The 23,161-nt window shown below is 39.4% G+C and overlaps 1 protein-coding gene and 1 long non-coding RNA gene across 3 annotated transcripts in view; one reads left to right on the forward strand and one right to left on the reverse strand.

Annotated features, from left to right (window-relative positions):
- TRDN (triadin) overlaps window positions 1-17,693 on the reverse strand; it is a 239,427-nt gene extending 221,734 nt beyond the window's left edge. Inside the window, 3 exon segments of the mRNA XM_069805163.1 lie at window positions 1,548-1,563; window positions 17,411-17,513; window positions 17,515-17,693. Of these exon segments, the coding sequence (XP_069661264.1) occupies window positions 1,548-1,563; window positions 17,411-17,513; window positions 17,515-17,678 (283 nt within the window). The 5' untranslated portion in view covers window positions 17,679-17,693.
- LOC138689594 (uncharacterized) lies at window positions 17,618-20,346 on the forward strand. 2 transcript variants are annotated; one of them, XR_011328509.1, is made up of 3 exons: window positions 17,618-17,705; window positions 18,147-19,259; window positions 19,782-20,346. It is a non-coding gene; the product is annotated as an uncharacterized lncRNA (long non-coding RNA). The 2 variants fall into 2 exon arrangements; XR_011328510.1 differs by having other exon boundaries at window positions 18,147-18,447.
- The last annotated feature ends 2,815 nt before the right edge of the window (window positions 20,347-23,161 follow it).

Genomic DNA, 23,161 nt, shown 5'->3' on the forward strand with positions numbered 1-23,161 from the left:
TTTATTCTCTAAATTATTAAGGAAATCAAAGAATCTCTACAAGTTGAAATTACTGTAAGATTCTAGTGTAGAGACTGTTTCTTGCTACACAAAGTAAAGTGATTAGCCCAATGCAGTCCTTACCTCTAGGCACTATCACAGTAAATTAATAATAAAAAACCCACCAGATCTTGTGCCACTTTATAGTTCTGGCAGCCTCTGCAGATGCAGAGGATTTCTGGATTTCTGCGCTTAGCATGACACACTAAAAAGTGGATAGCAACCATGTTGTAAAACTAACTTAGTCATTTGTATCTCTTCTGTGGAACTGCCTTTAGCACTTCACAGTGTGAAATGCATTAGCCTGTACTGGGCGACAAATGAAACGATGGCAAATACATTCTTAAAAGAAACTTCCCGCTAATTAGTTTTTAAGACAAAAACCTAGCCCTCATCATTGTTTTGCCTGTAGAGTTGAAATTATCTTAATTCATTAACTTGGGCAAAATTGCACATTGCCCCCCCACCCCGATGCACTAATATCTGCATATGCACATTTAATTCACATTTCATTTTAATTCTAAGTGTGTGCTGAAGCCTCATCAATATTTGCAGCTAACCTTGCAAAGCAAAGAGGCTTTCCTGAAATTGCATTCTCACATATTTGTAGCTTTTTTCTTCATAATTTCCAAAATTACTAAATTCCCTTCTTTCCAGAATAACAGCCACCTAGCGAAGTTTCCCTTGTGATCTTTCTTACGTGAGCTCTGTATAAATCACTACAAGAAAACAACAACAAATCACTGGAAACCTCTGGTTCGATAGCAATTTGCAGGCAAAATATAATAAAGTTGTATTACAAAATCTATGGCTTTCTCACTCGTGATAAATGAAGGGAATAGGCGGGGAGGTGTGGCTCTGGGCAGAGGCCCCTGCTGCACTTCTTTCGGGAAGGGGAAGGAAGCAAGAGAGTAGGTTGGGAAAGAGGAGTTTTGGCCATTACTGATCTGGAAATTCATCACTTCATCTGGTTTGCTAACAGCAGAGCAGAGCATGACATTCTCCAGAGCACTTCAGGTGGCTTTTATGTAATCAATACAAAATTACGATATCTAGAACAAGAGATGTGTTTTAGGATAAATGCATCTCACATGGATTAATTCTGCTTGGGCGTCTGATAACAGGGCTACTCTTGCTGTGAAAAAAATGCTTGTATTTAGTTCTGAGTTGATGTGCCTCTTACTAAACTGATTACTTTACCAAATATATACAAAGATTAAAAAAAAAAAAACAGAAAGAAAAAAAAGCTTTTTGAGCCCTTTCTTTTTTGAAGTAGAAGAAAATCTTGTATCGTCAGAATTCACTCTCTACTACCAAAACAACATCTTCATCGACTTTACAGGTTGTGACACAAATTAAGAGCAGTGTGTGTAGTGGTTCTGCTCTAAGTGATCGGATATAGTCAGCCATCTAGGCACGTAGCTGTCCCAGGCACACAGGGGCGACATTCAACCTCTGTCACGGACCTTTTGCTATAATTAGTGATATAATACTGGTAAAAACCCAACCCAAACCAAAAAAACACTAAGTATTTAAAGGAATGAGTCTAACTTTGGATATCTCCTTGTGAAATGCTCACATTTTTTAATCCTATCATGCATGGTGATGCAAGAAAATCTCTTGGATGAAGAGGGTTTGAAGTTTTCTCTTAAAAAAAGAAAAGCAATTGAAAATATACTAATTTCATGTTATGATTACAGTTTCAATATTTGATTATAAAACTATGAAATGTATATAGACTGAACTGTATCATATACATGTGATATCGCCTCTTTGGGGTGTTAAGTTGTATCCTGCATCATACATGCTTCCGTAGCAATTCAGTTGACTTCAGTTGGAGTTACATAGATAGACCTGAAGCCAAAATTAAGGTCCTACCTGTTATAGGAAGAAAAGGTCAAAGCAAAATGAGGATCTTAACATTTGAATAGATGTATTAAATTATGCCTCTAAAAACAGTAAAATAGTTACCAGAAAACTGTATTTATGGTAATTGTGTCAATTCTGAATAACCTCTTAGTGAAGATTGAAACAAGATTTAGCCTTCCTGACATGCATAGAGAACCACAACTTAAATCTACATAATGGAATATAGGAAAAAAATGAGTTCATTTACATACCAAAGGAGGCTACAGAGGCTTAGATTCATTGTGCCTTTGACAATTTGACTCCAGGCAAAGGTACAGAAAAACTTTTGAAGCTGTGAGAACATAAGCACGTACAGGGAGTAGCAGGTCTTTACTCATTACATATTTGTAAAGGATTTTTTAAAACTGTCTTTGAGGGTAGAAAGAGGAGACTTCTCCAGTCAGAAAGTTTTTCTGTGCCTGGCATTTTATATTTTCCTTTCTTATGGTAAATGCCTTCACATGGCACCAAGCAGAACTTTTAGGCCAGAGGTAAGTTCATACTGTGCTGTAGGACTGATTCTAAAAAAAGCCCAAATCAGCCACAGGACTCAAGTGAGACTTATTCAGGACTTAAAGCCACAGCTTTTTCATTTTGATTTCTAAGGGCAAAACCCAGCAATGACCACGATTTTGAGTGACTGAACTAGTTTGACTGAAATTGAACATAGGTGAGTTTTAGCATATGAGACAGTTTGGGATGGAAAAAAAGCCCCAAAAGTACCTTCTGCAGCTTTTTTGTTTGGCCTCCTGTACTTTACATGATCTGTTTTGTTAGCTCAGCTCTTTTCCTCAGAATCTAATCAGTCTGAAGAGTAATGTAGCTGCTTGCTTTGTGCTTTACCATGTTCTGATTATGTTTTGCATTTAGAGAAGGTACGGGAGTTACCTCTCCTGCATATTACCTGCAGTATTATCTACCAGATCTTGGAAGAGGGAAGAGAAGAGAAATAGAAAAAGGAAAACTATTACAGGGCAAAAAAAGTATCAGGGGCTATGAAGAAAAGGACAGAACATGGGACAGGAGAAGATCCATTGGCAGTGTCATCTGGTATCTCTGCTACCTAGTGGTGTCGCTGTCTCCATCGTTAGTCAAATATTTGGTTGCCATGTACGTGCTTCCTAATTCCTGACATAGACTTATGTAAATCAGCTGTGTTGTAGGCACTTATTAGGAATAAAACTAGATGCTAAATCTTGCTGGTCCCATTTGACCACATACTGCTTAAACACATTCCCACTCAGGGATCTAAAGTCTGAATGGTCATGTTCCAATGCACCAACACAAGATTTATATAAAGACCCAGGGCTAAGACTAAAATATGAAATAATGGTAATTACCAGTACAAATGTTTAAAGCTGACAGGAGAATTTGACAGTGGGATCATATGGATAAGAAGTATAGCTGGTTGTCCATTAGCTTTAAGTTAAGTCTTTAGACGCAGTGACTTTACAGTTCAGATCTGCTTACCTACTTCGCCTTCCCTGTTACCAGTGTGATCTGCCAATGTAAAGCAGTGAGGATATTAAGCCTGCACGTCTCTGTAAAGTTCTCTTTGACCATACCCTTGAACTGGTTTTAAATCAGTGTGAGAGCACTGTAGGAAAAGACATTGTTGCTGGTTTACACCTATTTATACATCTGCAACTACTGAAGACATTTCAATATTAATCTTTAATAATTCTCCTTTTGAAGCCCCACTCAAATGATGCTGCAGTGGGGGAAGGCGGGGAATATAATTGTTGGTGCTTTTTGAATCACAAACAGAAGTTTTCTATAAATGCTTTTAAAAATACACCTTTTAAAAATGTAATATAAAATAACAAAACCCGTGCTAAGGACTACACTTTTACACTACTCTACACTCTTACACTACCACCTATAGAAATCATTTTTGTTTAAACAAAAAGCTATGATCAAGCCTTACAGTTGTGAAGAAAGTGAAAGACATCACTGGGCTGTTGGAAATCACTGGTTAAGCAAATGGAGTCAAATTAAGCTAACCTTTTATTTTTAGTACAACCTGTTTGCAAATGCAAAGACTATGTTCTTAATTTCAATTTATTTTACTATTTGAAGTCAATTACTATCTTATTCTATGTCAAGAAGTAATTAGTTGGGTTTTTTTTTAAAGTAGAAAATACATTTTCTTTCTCTACCCTTTGAATAAACATTACATGAAAGAAAATGAGCTCCGTCAGTTATATATTCTTGTAGGATGCAGTGGCCAGAAACTAAATTACAAATAGTATTATATTTATTTAATAAATCACTTAGCTTATCAAAACAGGTTCTATTTAAAACTGACTTTTCCTATATATCCAGTACATCTACAAGACACAAATAAACAATTTTAAAATGCTGGGTTTGTACCATTTTAATTGAATTCCAATTTCCATCCTAATGAAGCCTGACAGAAATCACAAGTAAAAATGAAATTATTATCTAGTAAAAAAGAAATGCACCGTTTACCATTCTCTATCATATCCCCCCCCCGCCATGTAAAGACTAAGAATATGGATAAATGGCTCCTGAACTACAGAACTGTTTAATAGACAAATATTTACGTTATTTTTCTCTCTAGGAGCAAAAGGCACAAATTTAGTGAGAAAGGCTGTACTCAGTCACCATATTAATAATCAGCAAACAGAAATCAGTGTCTCTTTTCCATTCTTTTGGGAAAAAGAATGATAGAAGACATATGCAAAAAAAATATTAAAATTGCTGTTTTGAAACCCAGGTTTCTTGTTTGCTGGTTTAAATCATGATTAAATTTGGTGATTTAAAAGGTTTTTCAATCATTTTGATTTAAAGCAATCCACCTTCTACTATTTTAAATATGGTTTAAGCTGGTAAAATGAGCACTGCCCACTAGTTCAATCTTCTTAAACAGAGCACAAACCAGGGAATATCAGCATCAGAAAGAAAAAGAAAGCTTCTCCATTTCTGTAAGCAGCTGACCTGCCTCAAAGAGGGCATCTCTGGCTTCTCTGTCCTCAGTGTATCCTGGACTGCAGCCAAACCTGTATTATGAAACGTGTTTTAAACTGAACCAGTTTTTACTTTCCAGAGCAGAGCAGTAAAAGCAGCATGAATCCACCTCTTACTCACGGTTTACATTGTAGGCAATGGGTAAAAGTACTCAAAATATTTATAGACCTGATTTTTTTTACAAGAATTAGGTACCTGAAAGTGTAGACTGGGACTTTTGAGAAGCTAAGTAGTTGCACAGATTTTGTTTTTAAATCAGTGGGAACTGATCACCCCAATAACTTGAAAACACTACTAGGCTTTTAAACATATTTCTCATTACATAAGCAACCTTAAAATATGTTCCAAATACTTATGAGCACAAGGTTCTTTTAAAAAAAAGTGAATAAATGATCAGATCTACAGTCCAGCTGTTTGCACACAAGTAAACACGAGGTAACTGCACGCACACGCTTTTAGCCCATCATGGACTAGCAAAAGGATGCATTAGCTCGAACCTCTGGTTCTTAGGTTTTAAGATTTCCTGCTGTCCATTGCTAGCTGACTTTCTAAGGGGCTACCTAAGATAACAACATGTTAGAGCTTCTGAACCAACTGAACATGCATAGACACCGCACCAGCTGTGAGTAACATTGCCCCCAAACTCTTAATCCTAAAACTTCAGCTGACAAATTTGGCTTTACGCTTGCTTGCCTCAATAGGCTACAAGAAAGCACCCAGGCTGCAGCCAGATTAACCTGCTCAGTTGTCCAGGCCCACAGGCACGGGGGAATCCAAGTTTTAAGGAATTTCAGTGAGAATTTGGAGCCCCAAAGACTGACTTTTTTACAGGCAGTCCTAGGGATTTTGACTTTTTGTCCCTCTGGGTAATTAGGCAGTTAACTTAACCTGGTACTTCTGAAAAAAAGCAGACTGATTCCTTAAAAAAATCATTGCCAAAATTGTTGTATTTTCATTACCCCACTGCAAAAGGTATACTCTCTGCATCTGCATCAACGTTGAAAGCCAGAAAAAGAAAACATCTTTTCATTTTGCGAATTTGCTTATTGCAAATAAATTCTATAGAAACCTCCTAACTCGATGCTTAAACAGCAGTCTAACTGAAGGCTAGGAAACACCTCACATGCCTTTAGCCATCAAAATGGATCATCTAATCTAATTTATTCATCTAGACCCCTTTTGCAGTCGGCACAACTCGCACCTCTAGCAGCAACTCATGAATTACCATGAGAAGTAGCTATCTCCCTCTTGCCTGTCGTGTGACTTCGCTAAACTTTTTGCCAACTGGAGACCGCTGTTAGCTTCTGGCTATCACACTTGTGAAGCCGTCCTGATTTTACCCTCTGGCTCTCGTGTGTTATTTCTCATATATTATCAGTTTCACGTATATTAATCTTCAAGCATACAGATCTTAACAAGATCCGCCTTTTGAAATGGTTTACATCTCAGAACTTTTCGTAGTTATCAAACAGCCTGAGAAAAGGTCTGAAATCCAGAAGCTAATTTTGATTTTGTCGCTGACAAGCTGTGTGTAGCCTCAGGGCTAGCCCGTCTCCTTGCAGCCTGCCCCGAGACAGACGAAATGTGTAGCTGCACAGCTCTCAGCAGCAAAATAGGGACCAAACTGTGACTCATTGTCACATTTCTGTTCGACTCCTGCTTCTTTCTTGCTCCGCTGGGGAAATAAGTTGTGGCAGACAAACAGCTGGCATAGAAACCTTGTCTTTCTCCTCTCCTCACCTCCCCGGATGAGATGGGCGCACAGTCTCGGGTGGGTTGCAGCAGGCAGAGCCGAGTCTCTGTCCACTTGTCCCTGCGTGGGAGAATAAAGCGCCAGGGGACAGCAGCGACCTGGCACTCTGTGTGACCTGCAGGAGGTCGGACTAGACAGGACCAACTACAGGGCTGCTGCCGGAGCTATTGTGCACGTATAGATTAAGCTGTACATTGGTAGAAGCCGTTTCTCAGAGGTGCCGGGCTTTTTGTATTCGCATTTCAGCGGTGGCAGCGATAACTGCATCTGCCACTGGGTCCCGTCCAGTCCCCGTGTCCATAAACACAGCAGAGCGGTGTAGTTAGACACCCGCGGCTTTCTAGGCAAGCTCTGAAGTGGATCACAGTAAAGACCCTGGCCATTACAGAATGCTCAGTAACAGCTGAAATGTAACAATAACAACTGCAAAATAATAATAATAATAATAATAATAATAATAATAATAATAATATCCTGAGAGTGTTGCAGAGTACTTAATATCTGTACTGAGATTTTTTTTATATAGTTTTAAGGACTTCCACATTTTCATAGTACATTTCTGTGGTTGCAATTACATGTAATACGAGGATGCTGAAGATAATCCTTTGGAATCTTCTCCTAAATATTTGCCAGCAGGAGACCTAGGCCCTGCCAACTTTCTAAGGACGTTTATAAATTGCTATCTTGAGAGATTGCCTTTTGTCTTTCACCGGGTACACTTCACCAGTATTTCCACAGCTAATAATTTGTAGCTGTGGAAATGAATAGGCAGCACACGGGGCTTGCAACGCAAGTAGATGGGCCAGGGTCATTGCTCGGTGGCAACACTTTTAAGCCACTTACTTAGTCTCATTGTCATTACCGTGATGTCGACCTGGAAGAGCACCCCATCGGCCCTGTGCATCTGTCTCTGAATAGATCACGGTATTGACGCGGGCTGTCAGAAAAAGATACCTTGAGCTGGGCACCAGCAGCATCCCTCTGCCAGGGCAGGACCATCTCTCTAAACCGGCAGCCCCACTGGCCGTGGCGGTGTTGAAGCCCACATCGCTTTTGTGCCGCGCTCTCTGACGTGCCGGCATGGTACCCAGAAAGACAAGGAGCCCCACAGCCTAGCTGATGTGTGGCCGATAGCGTAAAATAGAGTTAAGAATACCTACCACGAGGAGCAAGTACTTTAATCCTAATAAAGAAGACCCCAGCAAGTCATGGGCTGGGTTGTAGCATGCAACAAAATAAAATCAAACAGGAATTTTGTGAAGCAAGAGGTAATTTAATTGATTTTTATTTGGCCAGACTATATGTTGCTGAAGTTTAGAGCTGAACTTTCAAACTGCCTTGTGAGTGCCAGCAGTAGCCTCAGAGAAGAATAAACTGCAGTGAAACATTAGCCCCAGGCTGAATTCTTAGTTTCTGCCATAAGTAAAATTTCTATCTCGTGGATCCAGAGTTTAAAAATCAGCCAATCAACAATAGTCCATTCCAAATAAAAGAAAACAAAAACTAACCTACACTAAACTAAACAAGTTGTATAGCTTATTTACCTGTCACGCTGAAGGTCAGCTTACTGCGGAGCTGACGCCCCTTATCACCTGAAGTCTATTGCTTTGCTCAGAAAAAACACAGAAGACAGACACACAATATTACAGCTAAGGGATACCTGTAAAAACATTATGAAAGCACTATAAAAACATTTTCAGACTCTTTGTTTTATTTTTATTTTATTTTAGGTTCTTTTGTTTTCTTTCTTTAGTAAGCTAAATGACTGAGAAATCACTTCCAGACTAATTGAAAAGCTTTCTATTTATGCTATTAATTTTGGACTAAAATTCCTGCTAATTCTGGGTTTTTTTTTTCATTTGGAGAACCTTGCAAGAGGTACTTCCATACTGCTTCTCTGACACTGATGGTATTAATACATGCATTTTGGAAGACAAATACAATTTCACAGATTTCCCTGATAGCAGCTACAAAATAACCAATGTTTCCAACAAACCAGGTTAAGAATATCCAAATAAACTAGTGCTAGCATTTAGGTTAGGGCTGTCAGGCTGAGCTACCTGTTTTGGCAGTGTTTGCTGCCAGAAGCAAATTATAGATCTGTCCAATGCTGATTAAAAAAGTCATACGCACATTGTCTCCTTGCTGTGGCTAACCAGATGGCAGGCAAGGATTGTACAATTTGACATAGTCCTAACATCAATCCTTTAGAAGACAGTGAGCTCACTCTCTAATAGTGCTTAATGCAGATCCTGTTACAAATATTAACAATGAAAAATGGAAGATGAAAAGTACAACTTTCAGACACTGAAATGCCACATAACCTTGGCAAGTTGAATAAAAATAACTTTCAGAAGACTGTTTAAAAGTTGGGGGTTTTTTGTGGTGTCATTATTAAATTCAGATAAACAGTGGAGTAATCCACACTGGAAAAAAGGGTTGGAATGAAATTCAACTAAAATATTCAGTATTAAATTTAAAGAAGGTTGCATTTTAAATATATTCCCTGTCTGACTGAGGTTGATAAAATATTGTTATGCATCTAAAATGTTATTTAAATATGAATGGTCAGGAAATATTAAAGGACATGAAATATTCATATTTTAGAATATGTATTTACTGGTTAATACAATTGCCTTTCCTTCTTGCAAGCCTAGCTCTGGCGTACTTATTTCAGCACAACTCTCACTGACTTCTTCAGAAGTTCACCTGAATAAAGATTGCAGGGTTGATAGCTTTTACCCTTCAGTAACTTCATGTGCGGTTCACAAATAATCTGGGCTCCTTATGGAAAAATCAGCGCCACCAAACTAAGCTATTCCGACTCTGGCAAAGCTCTGATTATAAGGGACTACCAAAGCTTTACCTGAGCAAAGGCTTGAGGGTGGAACCACCTGACAGCCAGACATTCCCCTTCTTGTATCACTCTAATGGAGCTGCCTAAGCGCTGCTGTTCTGCAAATGAGACTAACGCTATTTTTAGAGGTGTACGGAGATCTAGCTTCAGTAACTGGTAGAGACTCAGGCTACAGGAATGAAAAAGAAAAAAGGAAAAAGAGGAAAGAAAGGTAGAAAGCAATCCAACAAAGAAAATTAAATGATCCTGGACTGAAAGCACTATTTGCTAAGAGCAACAAATCATATTGACACGCTAGCTCAATTACACTGTCAAAGTACATATCATTTTTGGTTAATTATATTTGAAAATAGTTACCGTACCTTCTGCTGTAATCTCGGCCATGATGATGATGGTAAGAGATACTCTGTTAAAAAGGTCAAGATCTACTGTGGCAGCTCAGATAATACTTCTGGGTTGCTGGCTCTTGCAGGAGCTGCAGAATGAGGAGGAGGGAGGTCCTCTGCTTTTCTAATTCTGTTCCTTCTTCTTCTGCACCCCTCTGAACTTTCTGTTTCCTCTGCAGACTCCTGCCCTCCCAGAGCAACCTAAGGCCTTCCAGAGGCAACACGTAAAACTCAGTCTAAAGTATCAACTTCTAACAAAAATAGCCATGCCTCACAGTGACTCTTCAGCATATTTCTTCTAGCGTCCTAAGAACCACACACACTACAAATAAAAAGTAAAATGCCAAGCTCTAAACCGGACAGGAACGCATGGAAAGGCAGCAAAAACCAAAAGAACTGGGAAAGAACTGTTTAATGCTCCTGCAGCCTCGCTGGCATAATTGCAGTTCTTTAGGGGGTATGTCAGGAAACATGAAATATAGAGTTCAAAGTAACCTTATCCATCCCAGCTCAATTTTATTCTTAGCACACTCAGTGGTTAGCACATTCTTCCTGGCCTTATTTGGTTTGGGGAGGGTCCTATGAAGCTTACTGCTGACTAAGGGGGAGGGTAAATTTAGGTGATTTTCTCCACTTTGATTCTTAGTCGCAGTTCAGAGCCAGTTAAGATACCACTTTAAACCTATGAAATTGGTAACTTCTTCAGCTTGGATTTTTTTTTGGTACTCTTCTGATTTGCTGCAATTATCACACATACCTGTGAAGTTCATCTAAGTACAGAACACTGTTAAAAATGTAGGTAATATGCAAAAATATTAAGCAGATCAGATTTTTTTCTAGATCATTCATGGAAACAATTAAACAGGTCAAAAAATCTGTGATTTTAAACAAGACTTTATAAAACTGAAAACAAGCAGACTTTTAAAACAATTTAGAGGAACAAAACCACTAACCATTTAAATAAGAATAATGATTTAAAAACCTGAGCAATCTTTTCATTGCATTGCTTGTAATTTCACAGCTGTGGAATTACGTATGTGGGCAAGAGCTTGAAAAGGAAATTAGCAAAAAAGTGCCCTTGAGCCAGCATACCTCTACATAAATGTCATCGTCACATGAAACCAGAAACCATCTTAAACGGTTCTTACTAGGGGACCTATAGTCAGCCCGTCTCTGCTGCACGGGCTGGCATTTGCACTTCTCATCTTCCTCCCAGGAGATATAAGCACCTGGCTCTGTGGTAAAGTAGAAGGAAAGGAATCTATTTATCCAGTGCACAAGATGCAGAAGTGAAGCTTCACTGAACGGTTTACAGACACCACCAGGATTTTTCTCTTCCCTCTAACACACTTCAAACCTGCCACATGCCTGAAAATATTTGCCTTTTCTAGCCGAAGCTTACAATCAGTGCTCCATCCCCTTTCTTCTTCAGCTCTGCCGACCAAATCTTTTGCACTGACGAGTTTTGATTACTTGATGCTCAGTAGTCAGCGCTTTTCTGTTCATCCTCCTAACCCTCCATTTGCTCCTTTAACCTGTCCCTCAGAGGATCTTCCTCACTAAGGCTGCTGAAAAGATATTACGCAAAACCTTATTCCTTCAAAAACACTCTTTCATGAATACCAAAGTGTTCTGCGGAATCGCATTCACATCAACAAAATGGCTGCCCACAATAGTAAAGTGTGCTAGGATGTGTGACAATAAGGCAAAGCCCTTGCCCTTCTTAATTACTTCTTTGTCTTCTGCTGGAGCACTTCCATTTCACGTGAACAGTTAAATATTTGGAGTCATCTGTATTTTGGCATCTATCCTACTTGCTTGAGATGTGAGAGATACCATCTCAGCTGAATACCCGAAGCACAAAGCTAATCAATATTGCAAAGTCAGGATTGCTTTCACTTGTATTACTATTCAAATTGAAATAAAATAATAAAGGTTCAGTTTGGGTATATGAGAAGAGAGAACTGGGGAGAATATTAAAGTCTGAATTTTGTTCTTGTTTTACGTAGCAAGATCCTGAGACTGTGGACCATACCCAGACATATCTGTTCGTATAACTGTACGTGTATGGTTGCCTGTCCCTCACTGTTTCCATTTCAGCTCCTACCACCTGCCCTCTCGCCTCCATGCCTCACTTCCTTTGCTGCTATTTATGCTCACCCTCAATCACGGGCTGATATTCTGAAATCAAAATACAAGAGCAGAGGAAGAGAGAGAATCCAACTGGAAATCAATTTTCCACAACATCAGCCCAGTGGCCAGAAGGAGAATTGCTTGGTAGTCTCTGCAGCCCCTGTATATGCAAAACATTCATTGTGGAAAGCAGGCTAAAGCTGTCTCAGGCACAAATCTCAGAACAAATGTAGCTCTGGGCAACTGTATTGGAAGTTACACAGTTGCTCCCTTTAACGGGGGCAAAGTCAAGGGAGCTGGGTGTCATATTTACTGGAGATAATCACGGCTTCGGAAAAATACATAAAACTAAGGTAAACCAAGTTTTGCTTCTGTGTATGTGCATGTACTTTTATATTGAAAAACAAACATTGCCATCTGAAAATTACACAGAATATATTTCTTCTTTAGGAGTCTAAGCAAGGAAAATTCTCAAAGTTTTTGTTCACGGCTGGTTAGAAGCTTAGTTAAAATCTCAAGTTTAGCGCCTGACCCAAGTTTAGGAGTTTCTTCTACACGAATCTGTGAAATTCACATTATGCAGAAGGCCAGCACAAAATCTATACAGTTCTTCATCTGACAAAGTAAACATTAATTCCCTGACCTAGGTTATATATTGAACCTGACCCAGAATGCATTTTGGTGGGAGCCTTCTCTGTCTAACCTTACAGGAAACCTTCCTTTGTAAAATGTCCTTTCTCTCTCCTTGTTCATATTTCGAACAATGACAAAACTGAAAAATTTAAAACTACTTTGGTTCTTGCAAGCGATATCCAAACCTGGACACACACAGTTTGTCCTCATTTTCTTCCCCTTCGGTCTCAGGCACAATGTGAAAATGCTCTTGGCTTGAGTCAGCCATAGGTGTTCCCTTCCCACTCACAGGGGCTACGTGGTAAATGACCTGTCCCAGGATCAGGTCTCGCGTTCCGTGGTGATGGAGGGAGTTGTAGCAGCAGGTTAAGTGTCCCTTCTCACACCAGATTCTTGAGCTAAACAAGTCTGTGTTAAAGAAAGTAAAATGAAGGTTCTCTTTGCTCTATAGGTGCCCGCATAGGGGAAAAAGTAACAATTTTATGAAGAGGGGAGAAGGAGGTACTGTATGTCTGCGTGCAACCACGTGCCTTGATCTCAGATAATGTGTATCTCAGTGAGAATCCTAACTGATGAATCAAAGAAAAGCAATTATTTGAACATTTTATTTTAGGAAAATGTCAGAGGTTTCCTATTTGGCAGATTCAAATACAAACTCCTGCTTTTAGATGAAAAGTTGTGTTGTTCATATAATCAAAGTAGGAGTATACAAATACTTTATGAGCTGATTTCTGGGTTGTCTTGATGATATTATTAAAAAGAGAATAGGGAAAGACAATAGATCACATTGAATTACTAGGTAATGAGAAGAGAGACTTTCATACTGATAGAAGGAAGCATTTGAGGAATTGAGTAAAACCGTCAGTCAACAAGAAAATGCAGAACAATATTTGAGCTTGTCTGCTAACACATTACCGAGGAATTGTCAGAGTTTGGTCCTACAAAATCAAACGAAGCAAAAGAAAAGGGCTTTGTATCTCAGTGCATGCTCAGCAGCACAGCAGGGTCAAGGAAAGGAAACTTAACCTCAACTCCAATATATCTGATGAATCCTGGGAATATGTTGTTATCAGAAACAGCTAGTAATCAACTGATAAGAACTAAATATAGGATAGGAGTATAATGCTAGGGAGTGGGTGTATGGTGCTGAATCCAGTGGATAATAAAGACACATGCAGAGGCAAAGGTAGGATTAGAGTGATGTCTGTCACTGAGCTTTGATGTGCATATGAAGAAAAATACTAATATTTGTTTGATGCATCAGCTGGTTTCCACTGAAACAGACATTTCCACTCCTTTTTGTTTGATTTTTGTTTAGGAACACTGTTACTTATAGATGAGATTTTCATTCAGTCCCAGTAGTAATACTTTGTGTTTTTCAGTACAAATAGGAGCACACATTCACATTCTGATGCCCTTGAGGTCGTGATCAGTCAGGGATGTAGCTGTGACCCTCTATGGAACATTACACAACTCTAAAGTAATTGTTTTCCATTTGTGATTGATATTTCATGAAGAACAGTTGCAAGATTTTTGGAATCAAGATGACCAGAGTACAGACTTATTTTGAATATACTAACGTACACCCAAAGTACAGAACTAAACAAGACCTAGGTATCATATCTGTTCTAAGTTAAAGCTTGGTTTATGTTTAAACATTCTCATAAATCAGCCCGCATAATTTTTCCAATTAGAGAGTTGCATACATAGTGCCTTTAAACAATTTCTACTCTAATATGTAGGAGACTGCTAGTTGAACTCTGTAACAGATCTGTCCCACATTGAATGCGAACAACCGACAGACAGCTAAGAAGCCCTGTCCGCAGGCAGACTGGTCTGGATGCAAATCAGCCTCTGCCTGGGGACAGCGGACAAACACCCCGGGGTCACTTCACCCTGGCGCTCTGAGCTCACGAAGGGGCGTTTGGCAGGTTAGGTTTCACAAAAAGAAATTACTCCAAAGCTACACGATGCAAACTCAGCAGGTACAAAAGAAAACATCTATGACACTGAGTATTCCACGTTACCACAGACAATACTCCCGACTAGACATCCTACTGCAAAACTGCGGGCGTAACCTCAGTCTGGATGTGCGACTGAATAAGGAACCATTTCTAACATCCATAAAACAGGGATGTTACAAGATATTCCACTTGGTCTTCTTGCAAGCTGACTGAGTAGACAGTCAGTGGAAGGAAATCGGGCTAAAGCAGCCCCCTCGTTTAGGAGAGTGGTTTTTTTCAGCATTTTGTGCTCTAACTGTACCAAGTGTTACTATGAGCTAGTTTCAGGGAGGGCATCTATCGCAGCACATCAAGGTGGACTGCATTTGGATGAGCTTTAGCGGTTCCATATTACACGCCTTTTTCTTTTCCTTTAACCTACTTTATTCTTGCTATTCTTAATGAATATTGTTTGATTAGCACCCTTGTGGCTTTACTTTCACATCTGGGAAATTTCTCAGAAGCTGTCTCACAGATTGCACAACCTCCACGATGGTGAAGAAGGGATATCTGGAACTGACCCTTTTTAAGAAGCAAGGACAAAAAGTCCACTTTAATTGTCCTTTTCTTCATGACAAGCTGCACCCAAAGTTGATGGTGTACAGAACATAAAAAGTAGCCAACCAATTAGTAGAGATGGGGGTTGGCTCTGACATAACATGAATTACCCCCATAAGAAATATTGAGAACTGTTCTAATACCCTAATTAGCTTGGTGTGATGGCTGGTCAAAAATGTTCTTTCAAAGCAAGATGACTTCACTTCTTATGATTTTTTTCCTTGAGAACAGGAATTTTTTTTTTTTTAAATTACTACTTTTTCAAATTTTTATTTTGAACCAAGTTCCTATGCTGAAAGAGCAAGATTCAGAGATATATCACACAAATACATGTAGCAAAAGAATTGAATTGTTCCTGAACTTCAAATTTCAGATCCAGCTCCAAATTTCCACTAATACATTTCAAGTTTGTTTTCAGACCTTACTCTTAAAAAAAATTTCAACAGAAATCAACATAGAATTTTTTTTTTTTTTTCCAGATATGATCATAGTTGAGCACACTGCCAAAAGAAAGACAATTTGGGACAAAAGTCTGATGTGAAAAGACAAAGACAAATATATGTTCTCACGCCAAGTACTCAGGAAAAGATATGGGGTAAAATTAACACTCATGTACCTTCGCTAACGTGCACCCTTTTGGGATGCTCTAAACTATCTGCTCAGCCTGACCTTCACAACCAAGGGGAAATCTCACCACCTTTTTCATTTAATGGCTTATTCTTCTGCTTGGTACGTCACATTATGTACCATGTGTTCTTAGACACTCAGGCTTGACTGGACTTCCCATAGTCACATTAGCAAAGGATTCCCCTTGTAAATAACTCCAGTCAAAACCTCAGGAGGCTCATGTGGGTTTTGGCCCTTTCCTGGCTTTTCTGAGAGCACCCACGCAGGATCTGGGCACAGTGAATTAAAAGCTACTTCCAAGCTGAGCACCATTTGTTTGGAAATGCAAGAGTAGTGTGGAAATAGGCTTAGAGAATAGAAGGTTATACATCCTAGACCTTTCTTACAAGTTTAAGCAGGCCTTTTTGTCCCGGAGGTCCCGGTGTGTGTGATACAGTTGCATCTCTAAGTCTCCCGTGGGGTTTTTTAACAGCAGGTCTTTCTGCTATTCCCAGGTCCCTGTTTGCCCTGGGACATTAGAACCTGCTTGAGTTATGCATTTCCACAGATGGGATAGATATCAGCTCCTGGCAGTGGATAAATCATTCTTTGACTCCTGAAATGCAAAAGTCTGCAGCTGGAATTAACCCTTTGTGAGCCACAAAAACACTCACCCACCCAGAAATACACAAACCTACGCTGCAAAATACTCAAGAAAAACTGCTATTTGTCACAAGTATACAAAGTAACAGATACAGAAGAAAGGAGAAAAAGATACAAAGCAGGCATAATATTTTGGCAATTATCAGCTATAAGAAAGAAATTACATGACAGAAACCAGATTTATAAAAAAAATGTGTTTGTTTCAACAATAGCTATAATTTTTCTTTTTGTTTCCTCTTTCTTTCATTCTTCCTCATTCTAGCCACAGTCTTGGACAGATCAAAGTCAGAATTGCAGATGAAGAACCCACGTTGTTGTTATTATTATTATTATTATTATTATTATTATTATTATCATCATCACTATTTAAAAAGGAAATCTAAACGGGGAGCCTTTTCATTAGGCAATTTAGCTTCTTTACAGAGTGCAAATAGAAGATACGAGTTAGTAAATTCAGCCTTGTCAGTGCTGACAGCTGCAACTGCACTGAAAAAAGTATGTCTAAAAAATGAAGTATCTTTTAAAAGGAGAAATAAATTTGAGCATTAATGTCTTTACCACTCATCATAGCGGATATACACTAATTTTCCTTGAACAGTACGTCACCATTTGTCACTGTCAGTCACATTAGATTCCTGTCCAAGCTCCAACATATGTCCAAAGCCAACCCCCTAATGCAAACCATAAAGAATATTTGTCTGCAAAGCATTTACTGAAAAGAATTGCTACGTCTTCCTTACTCCTCCCCCATCTCCCTGAAAGAGCAGAACACAGACAGACCAAATGCAGAAGAATACAATGATTCTTAAGGGACAGTCAAACCATTTCTTTTTCCAAATTCGCAGGTTAAATGAAAATAAAAGCATTACCCTGGAGACACAGAGTAGAAGATCCTCAGCTGAGTCCCCAGAGCTCGGAAGGCAAGTCAAGGACATTGGGGACTTTTGGAAGCTCCCGGCTGCATTCCCAGGGCCTGAGGAAACTGGGCAGCTCTGGTACAACTGGCACAAACCGCAGCTGCCAAGGACCTGTTGGCAGTTGTTCCCCGCGGGGTGAAGGGGCCACACAGCCAGATTCGGCAGTGCAGCATGTCGAGCCGTCGTGCCATCGGAAAACGATCCAGACTGGGACACAAATATTTTCTGCATCGGGGGGATTTGGCCTCTGGTATAAAGGTTTGTGCTTGAGATCATTTTGTGGGTCTTGGAAAGAATTCTAACTCTAGTTGATTATTTTATATTCATAGACACTTTCTGAAGTGGGCATTTGGCTATACAATCTCCTTTTATATCCCCGATGCCTTCAGGATTTTCGTTTCTGATCACTTGTGGTTCTTCCCCTTTCCTGAGCTACCTGGACAGCTCAGACTTTTGCTCAGATTCACATTTGGCGAAAGGTTTTGTGAAGCAAACGCAACCTGGATATTTGGATTCCGCTTCACCTAACTTCTACCTTATGATGGACAAGGAAAAGCCATGTTTCTTGTTACTTAGGTAACAGGCAATAGAAAGGGGAGGGTTTGGGGTTTTTTTGTTTGAGAGAGGGAAGGAAGCTAGGGTTTTATTTAAACTCTGTGGAAGGCAGATATAACAATACTCCTATTCCCCACATTTCAGAGTAACAACAAAAAATGTTATCTGTTCTACAAATATGAAACGGAGCATGATAGTTGGGTTAAGCAACGCTTTGGTTCACCTACAGCAATAACAAAGTCCAGACAGCATCGAAACTACACGGACGCAGGACTGGAAGTACAACCAACCAGAACATGCTCTTTTCACACATCACCAATTTTTGAACTAATAATGTTGACGATCATGTCCCATATACTGCAAAGAGGTGCCTGACAGAAATTTGGGTGCCGCGCAGTCCTGGGGGAGGTTACACACAGAGGCAGAAGACCACAAGCAGCAAGAGGTGCGTGCCGCAGGCAGGGTTATGGTCCCAGTCCCCTCCTTTTCCTACCTGACTTGACAGACTTGCTCTGAAAATGACACCATCCTGCTTCCGTTACTGCATTTGTCAAATGAGTCCTTCTTACCCCACTCTCCCCATCAGTACCTTCCTTTTCTTAGTGAAAAGCCAACTCTTCATTTGCCACAGTAGTGCCCTGACAGTGACCAGCAAATGCTTCGGGCAGACTAAGTCCTAATGGTGGTTTTAAATCACTCAGAGTAACGTTACCAGTTCTTGCACTCCATACTAACACAAGTGGGCTGGGAAATAAGTTTGTTCCTGCTCTTTTCCTCCTAAAAGACTTCCATCAAAGCATATTAGGAAAAGAACAAAAGCTCTTTTCCCTTGTCTGGCTGGGCAAGGTCTATCAACGCTTTCACTGGAGTCAAAAGTAGTGGAGGATCAGGCACTTAAAGCTTGTGATCCTGAAGTAAATTCATGTCCTGAATAGTCTGGGTGTTTTTTGAGAGGTTAATTTAAACACACCTGTCACTCTTAAGTACAAGGCAGTTGGGGGATATTAATATTCTCTTGAATTATTTTAAAGATATGACTAATGCTTCATGTACTATAAGGCTGTTATATGCAAAAATAACGTCTGTGTCAGTCATTGCTGGGCGGTTAGGATTTTGTCACTAGCATTATCAGTATTTCTGAGTCCTGAGTGTGAAGGATTCTGCCAGGTTACCAGCTCTCCTTCACCTTCAAGTGTAAAACCCGACCTACAGGCTCCTTCACATTGTTCCTTTTGATCAGGGATGAATCAGACAAAGGTATGGAGTCTCCTTCCTGAGCAGAATCTTGTATAAAAAGATCAAAAATATTTCAGAAAGATTTCTGATAAACTATTTATTTTAACCACCAAAGACTGTGGCATAGATAAGTTAGACAGTTGTGTGTGATAATAAGTCTTCTTTCAAGAAAGTAGAAATTGATCCTACAAAATTTTTGTCTAAGTCCTGAAGAAGAGCAGTAGTATCTACTGCAATAACTCAGGGAACTGAACTGAATGCTATCTGCTAACTAAAAAAAAGTTCTCACAGTTTATGCTAATAAATCCCTCCTGTGGCACTGGTAATGTGGCCAAGTATGTATAAAACGCAGTCTTTAGTTGCACACCAGCAATGAACCGTCACTGGGAGGGAAAATGAAAGGGCATTTAAAAGTATGAAAAGCAAATTTTAGTTCCTTTATTTATGGCACAGCGTACCTGTCTCCCATGATGTGTCTGATGCCAGATGAAGAACATTTGGCTATGGAAGTTATTTCTGGTAATTATCTGATTCTGTTTGAAGGACTTCACGAAGGACACTGCATTCTGCTGCTTCCTGATGGAACAGCACCAGCACAGCAAACCGTGCAGCCCTTTAAAAGTGTAGCTGTCTCAGTGGGTCATCAGCCAGAAGTCATGCCTGAAGTACAAGAACATTTCAAGGAAAGAAGTTCTTTTCGTGCTACAGCATGGATGGAAGAACCTTTGTAGCACCTGTGGCTCATGCGTTACAGTAGAGGTCCTGGCACCAAAGAATCTCTTCCTCACCCAACTGGATCAATTAGAGCCCAATTTTCAGAGTGTCAAAGATCTCGGTTAAAGTAAGAGAGAACTGTGGGAAATTTTGAAAATAGAATGTGGGCTATGTACTTGTATTGCTTGTATACTTGCATTGCATATGCAGTCAATGATTGTAAACATAAGTATCTAGTTGAAAGCTATGACCATACTGAAAGACAATCATTTTATTAAGTTATTCAAAGTTTTGCAGTCACTTTGCCAATTGTCTTTCATTAAATGCACAACATAGCAGAGAATTTGAGTCAGGTTATGGAAGGAATGTGTGAATGAATGAATGAATAAATAGTAGCCCCATATTTTAAAGGTCTAGTCCTTTTTTATTTGGTATTCTCAGTGTGAAAGGACATGTAATACCTGCTACATTTCTTTGCAAACCTTGCTGTCCTCTTTTGTTTACTTCTAAAATAATCTTGTAGTACACCCCACAGAATTGAAACTTTATTTCCATAACTGAGAGTATCAAGACACCAGCTCTCAGATTTCAGTTTAATTTTGTGAACTTTTTAAGTAGTTTGTTTTGCACTTCCTTGGACCATTACAGATATACTGTACAAAATCCTGAGGTTCATCAAGAGGGTGTTGGCTAGTAGTGCCTCACACAGTGGCACCTACCTCATGATAGTCACCGATAGGAAGGAAATGAACTTCAATGTGGAAAATACATTCCCCACACAGACATATCAAATACGTTTCTAGATAATTTCTAAGGATTTAATTTTCACAGTAATGTTACACTAATAATTTTCATTTAGGTCTTGGCTAGATCCTGATGTGTTGCATGTAGCCAATGCATAAGCCTTGTGTTACTGTGGGGATAGGAACTGTTGCATTCCTCCAAATCCACCTAAACAGCTTGTCAGAGATTCTGATTGGGCCTGCTGTTAAAGTCCGGGCTGAGAGGATGCCTAAAAATTTCTGCTGGCACTTTCTGGCTGTGTCCTGGGAGAGGCCGTGATGGCTGGCTAGCTGCATGGGATTCTGGTTATGTAAATCCCAAGTCAAAATATTGGAAAATTTTGGGACTCAAGAGTGCAATCATGGACCCAGACGTAGAAGTACATACAGCCCCAGGTTGAACAGCAGCAGTGTTGTGGTTGCTGGGTCCAGGCGTGCTTAAAAGCACAGGGTCTGCTGCTAGAGCACAGCTGGGGAGGCACAGTGAGGAGTCAACCGCTGGTCATCGCACTTTCTAGATTTGTGCTAACCTTCACCAGAGGAGGTATTGGAAATTAATACACCTTTGGGACAGTAAACAGATATGGGTATGTCAAATAATTTACAGACGAAAAGTTCTGATCCAAGTGCGTTCCCATGCCCTGGTCTTGAGAACTGTTTTATACCATATTTTCATATTAGACAGCGATTTATATCCACAACTCTAAAGACGAGGTCAAGTGCCTCGTTTGAATGTATCTCGCTTAGTTGGTATACGTTCTACATTTGCATTATGATGGTTTCTATTGTGCCATAGGCTTCGGAAATGAAACATTAAGATGTGAAATCTAAATGATTCTCTTACAAACATTTGCAAGAATCTGGAACCCAGTGTATGAAGTTTACACCTGTGATCACCTACTGTGTCTGTTGCTCAACACCAAAATAACATAGGGAGTATTCGTCTGTCACTATTAAAAAGAAATAAAACAGAACTATTAACATGTAAGCTCACCATGAGAATTTTAAATACTTTGACACATTTTTATAAAAAAACCACTTAAAAGCTATTTTTCAAGTGATTAACATTGATTAATTCACCACTAAAAAGATTATTTGCATAATTTTTAGGATATATAATTAACACAGTGATTTGTATGAACACTTTAGTCTTGAAAGAGTTTTTAAAGGTTCTCCTTTCAAATCAAGCTGTTATTTTTGCATTCACAACCAGTAGGGCAAAATTAAATATATATGCCTTGCTCTTTATACTGTTCATACTCACGTTACACAGAGAATGAGAGAGCGTATTTTGAGGCTGTTCAGAAGGAGCTGCTGGTGATGGAAATACTGTGCTTGAGCCTTCTGACAGCCACACAATACAGTCTTATTAAGGTTGAGGAATTCCAGTGGCAATTGCAATTTTACTGGTTGTTACAGCAGATGACTGCTGCTTACACCTGATCACTGCTGAGAGAAAGCCCAGCATTTTATACCTGTTAAATTCAGAATGAAAGAACCAACCTTGGTTGTATGAGAAAGTATGTTTAGAAAGTGTCAATGCCAAAATGCAAAACCAAAAGGACATGATATACCAGTATATGCACACTTAGTTTTCTCCTATCCTTTCTGACTTGGAAAAAGACAAAGAACATGCAAAATTTGAAATCTTCTATGTTATCCAGCCACCCCTTTTAAGATAATCCAGAGTTAGAACCCTTGCGATCCCAATGGGCCAAGACAAGCTGGTAATAGAAAAAAACGCACCTCCTTTGCTTGTTGAAGCTTCAGCTGCTGTGAAGCTTATACAGTAATTTTGCAAAGAGAGAAGATTCCCAAGAATACCCTAACACAAAGGGGAGCAAATTTACCATGTGAATTCAGCACAGTATAGAAGCAAACTGTTCTGGCCATATCCACCAATGACATACCAAAAGAACAGCAGCAAAAAGGATACTTGATGTGAGCAGACTGGTGTATTTCTACTGCTGCTAGAAAAATCATTCTGTAGCTAGAATGCAAGTCCATTGGTCAGATTATATCAACAAACCCCAGCTACTCCACAGATCAATATCTAATCTACATTCCTTTCCCGGCAAATTTTAAAACCTTCACCATATTTTGGGGGATCAGAAAGTCTACTATCACTACACTTGATGACTTGTCAGCAGAAGGATTTGCCTTTGTATTGCAAAAACAGGCACACACATACTTGATCGCAAAGATTTCCTTTAAAAGTTATTTATAAAATGACAGCCTCTTTTCTCTCTCATTTCCCTCTGGAAAACCTAGCATTTACAAATTTGATCTTTTGTCTTCCAGATTTTCAAACATCTCCTGGATCTTTACAATGTCAGATTGATTCTGTCACTGAGTTTGAGATGAAGTTAGTCTCTTCTTGATATCTTTATTTCACTATTCTATCTCAAAGTCTTTATTACAAATCCC

The sequence above is a fragment of the Haliaeetus albicilla genome, chromosome 17, assembly GCF_947461875.1.
Source record: "Haliaeetus albicilla chromosome 17, bHalAlb1.1, whole genome shotgun sequence".
Taxonomy (NCBI): Eukaryota; Metazoa; Chordata; class Aves; order Accipitriformes; family Accipitridae; genus Haliaeetus; species Haliaeetus albicilla.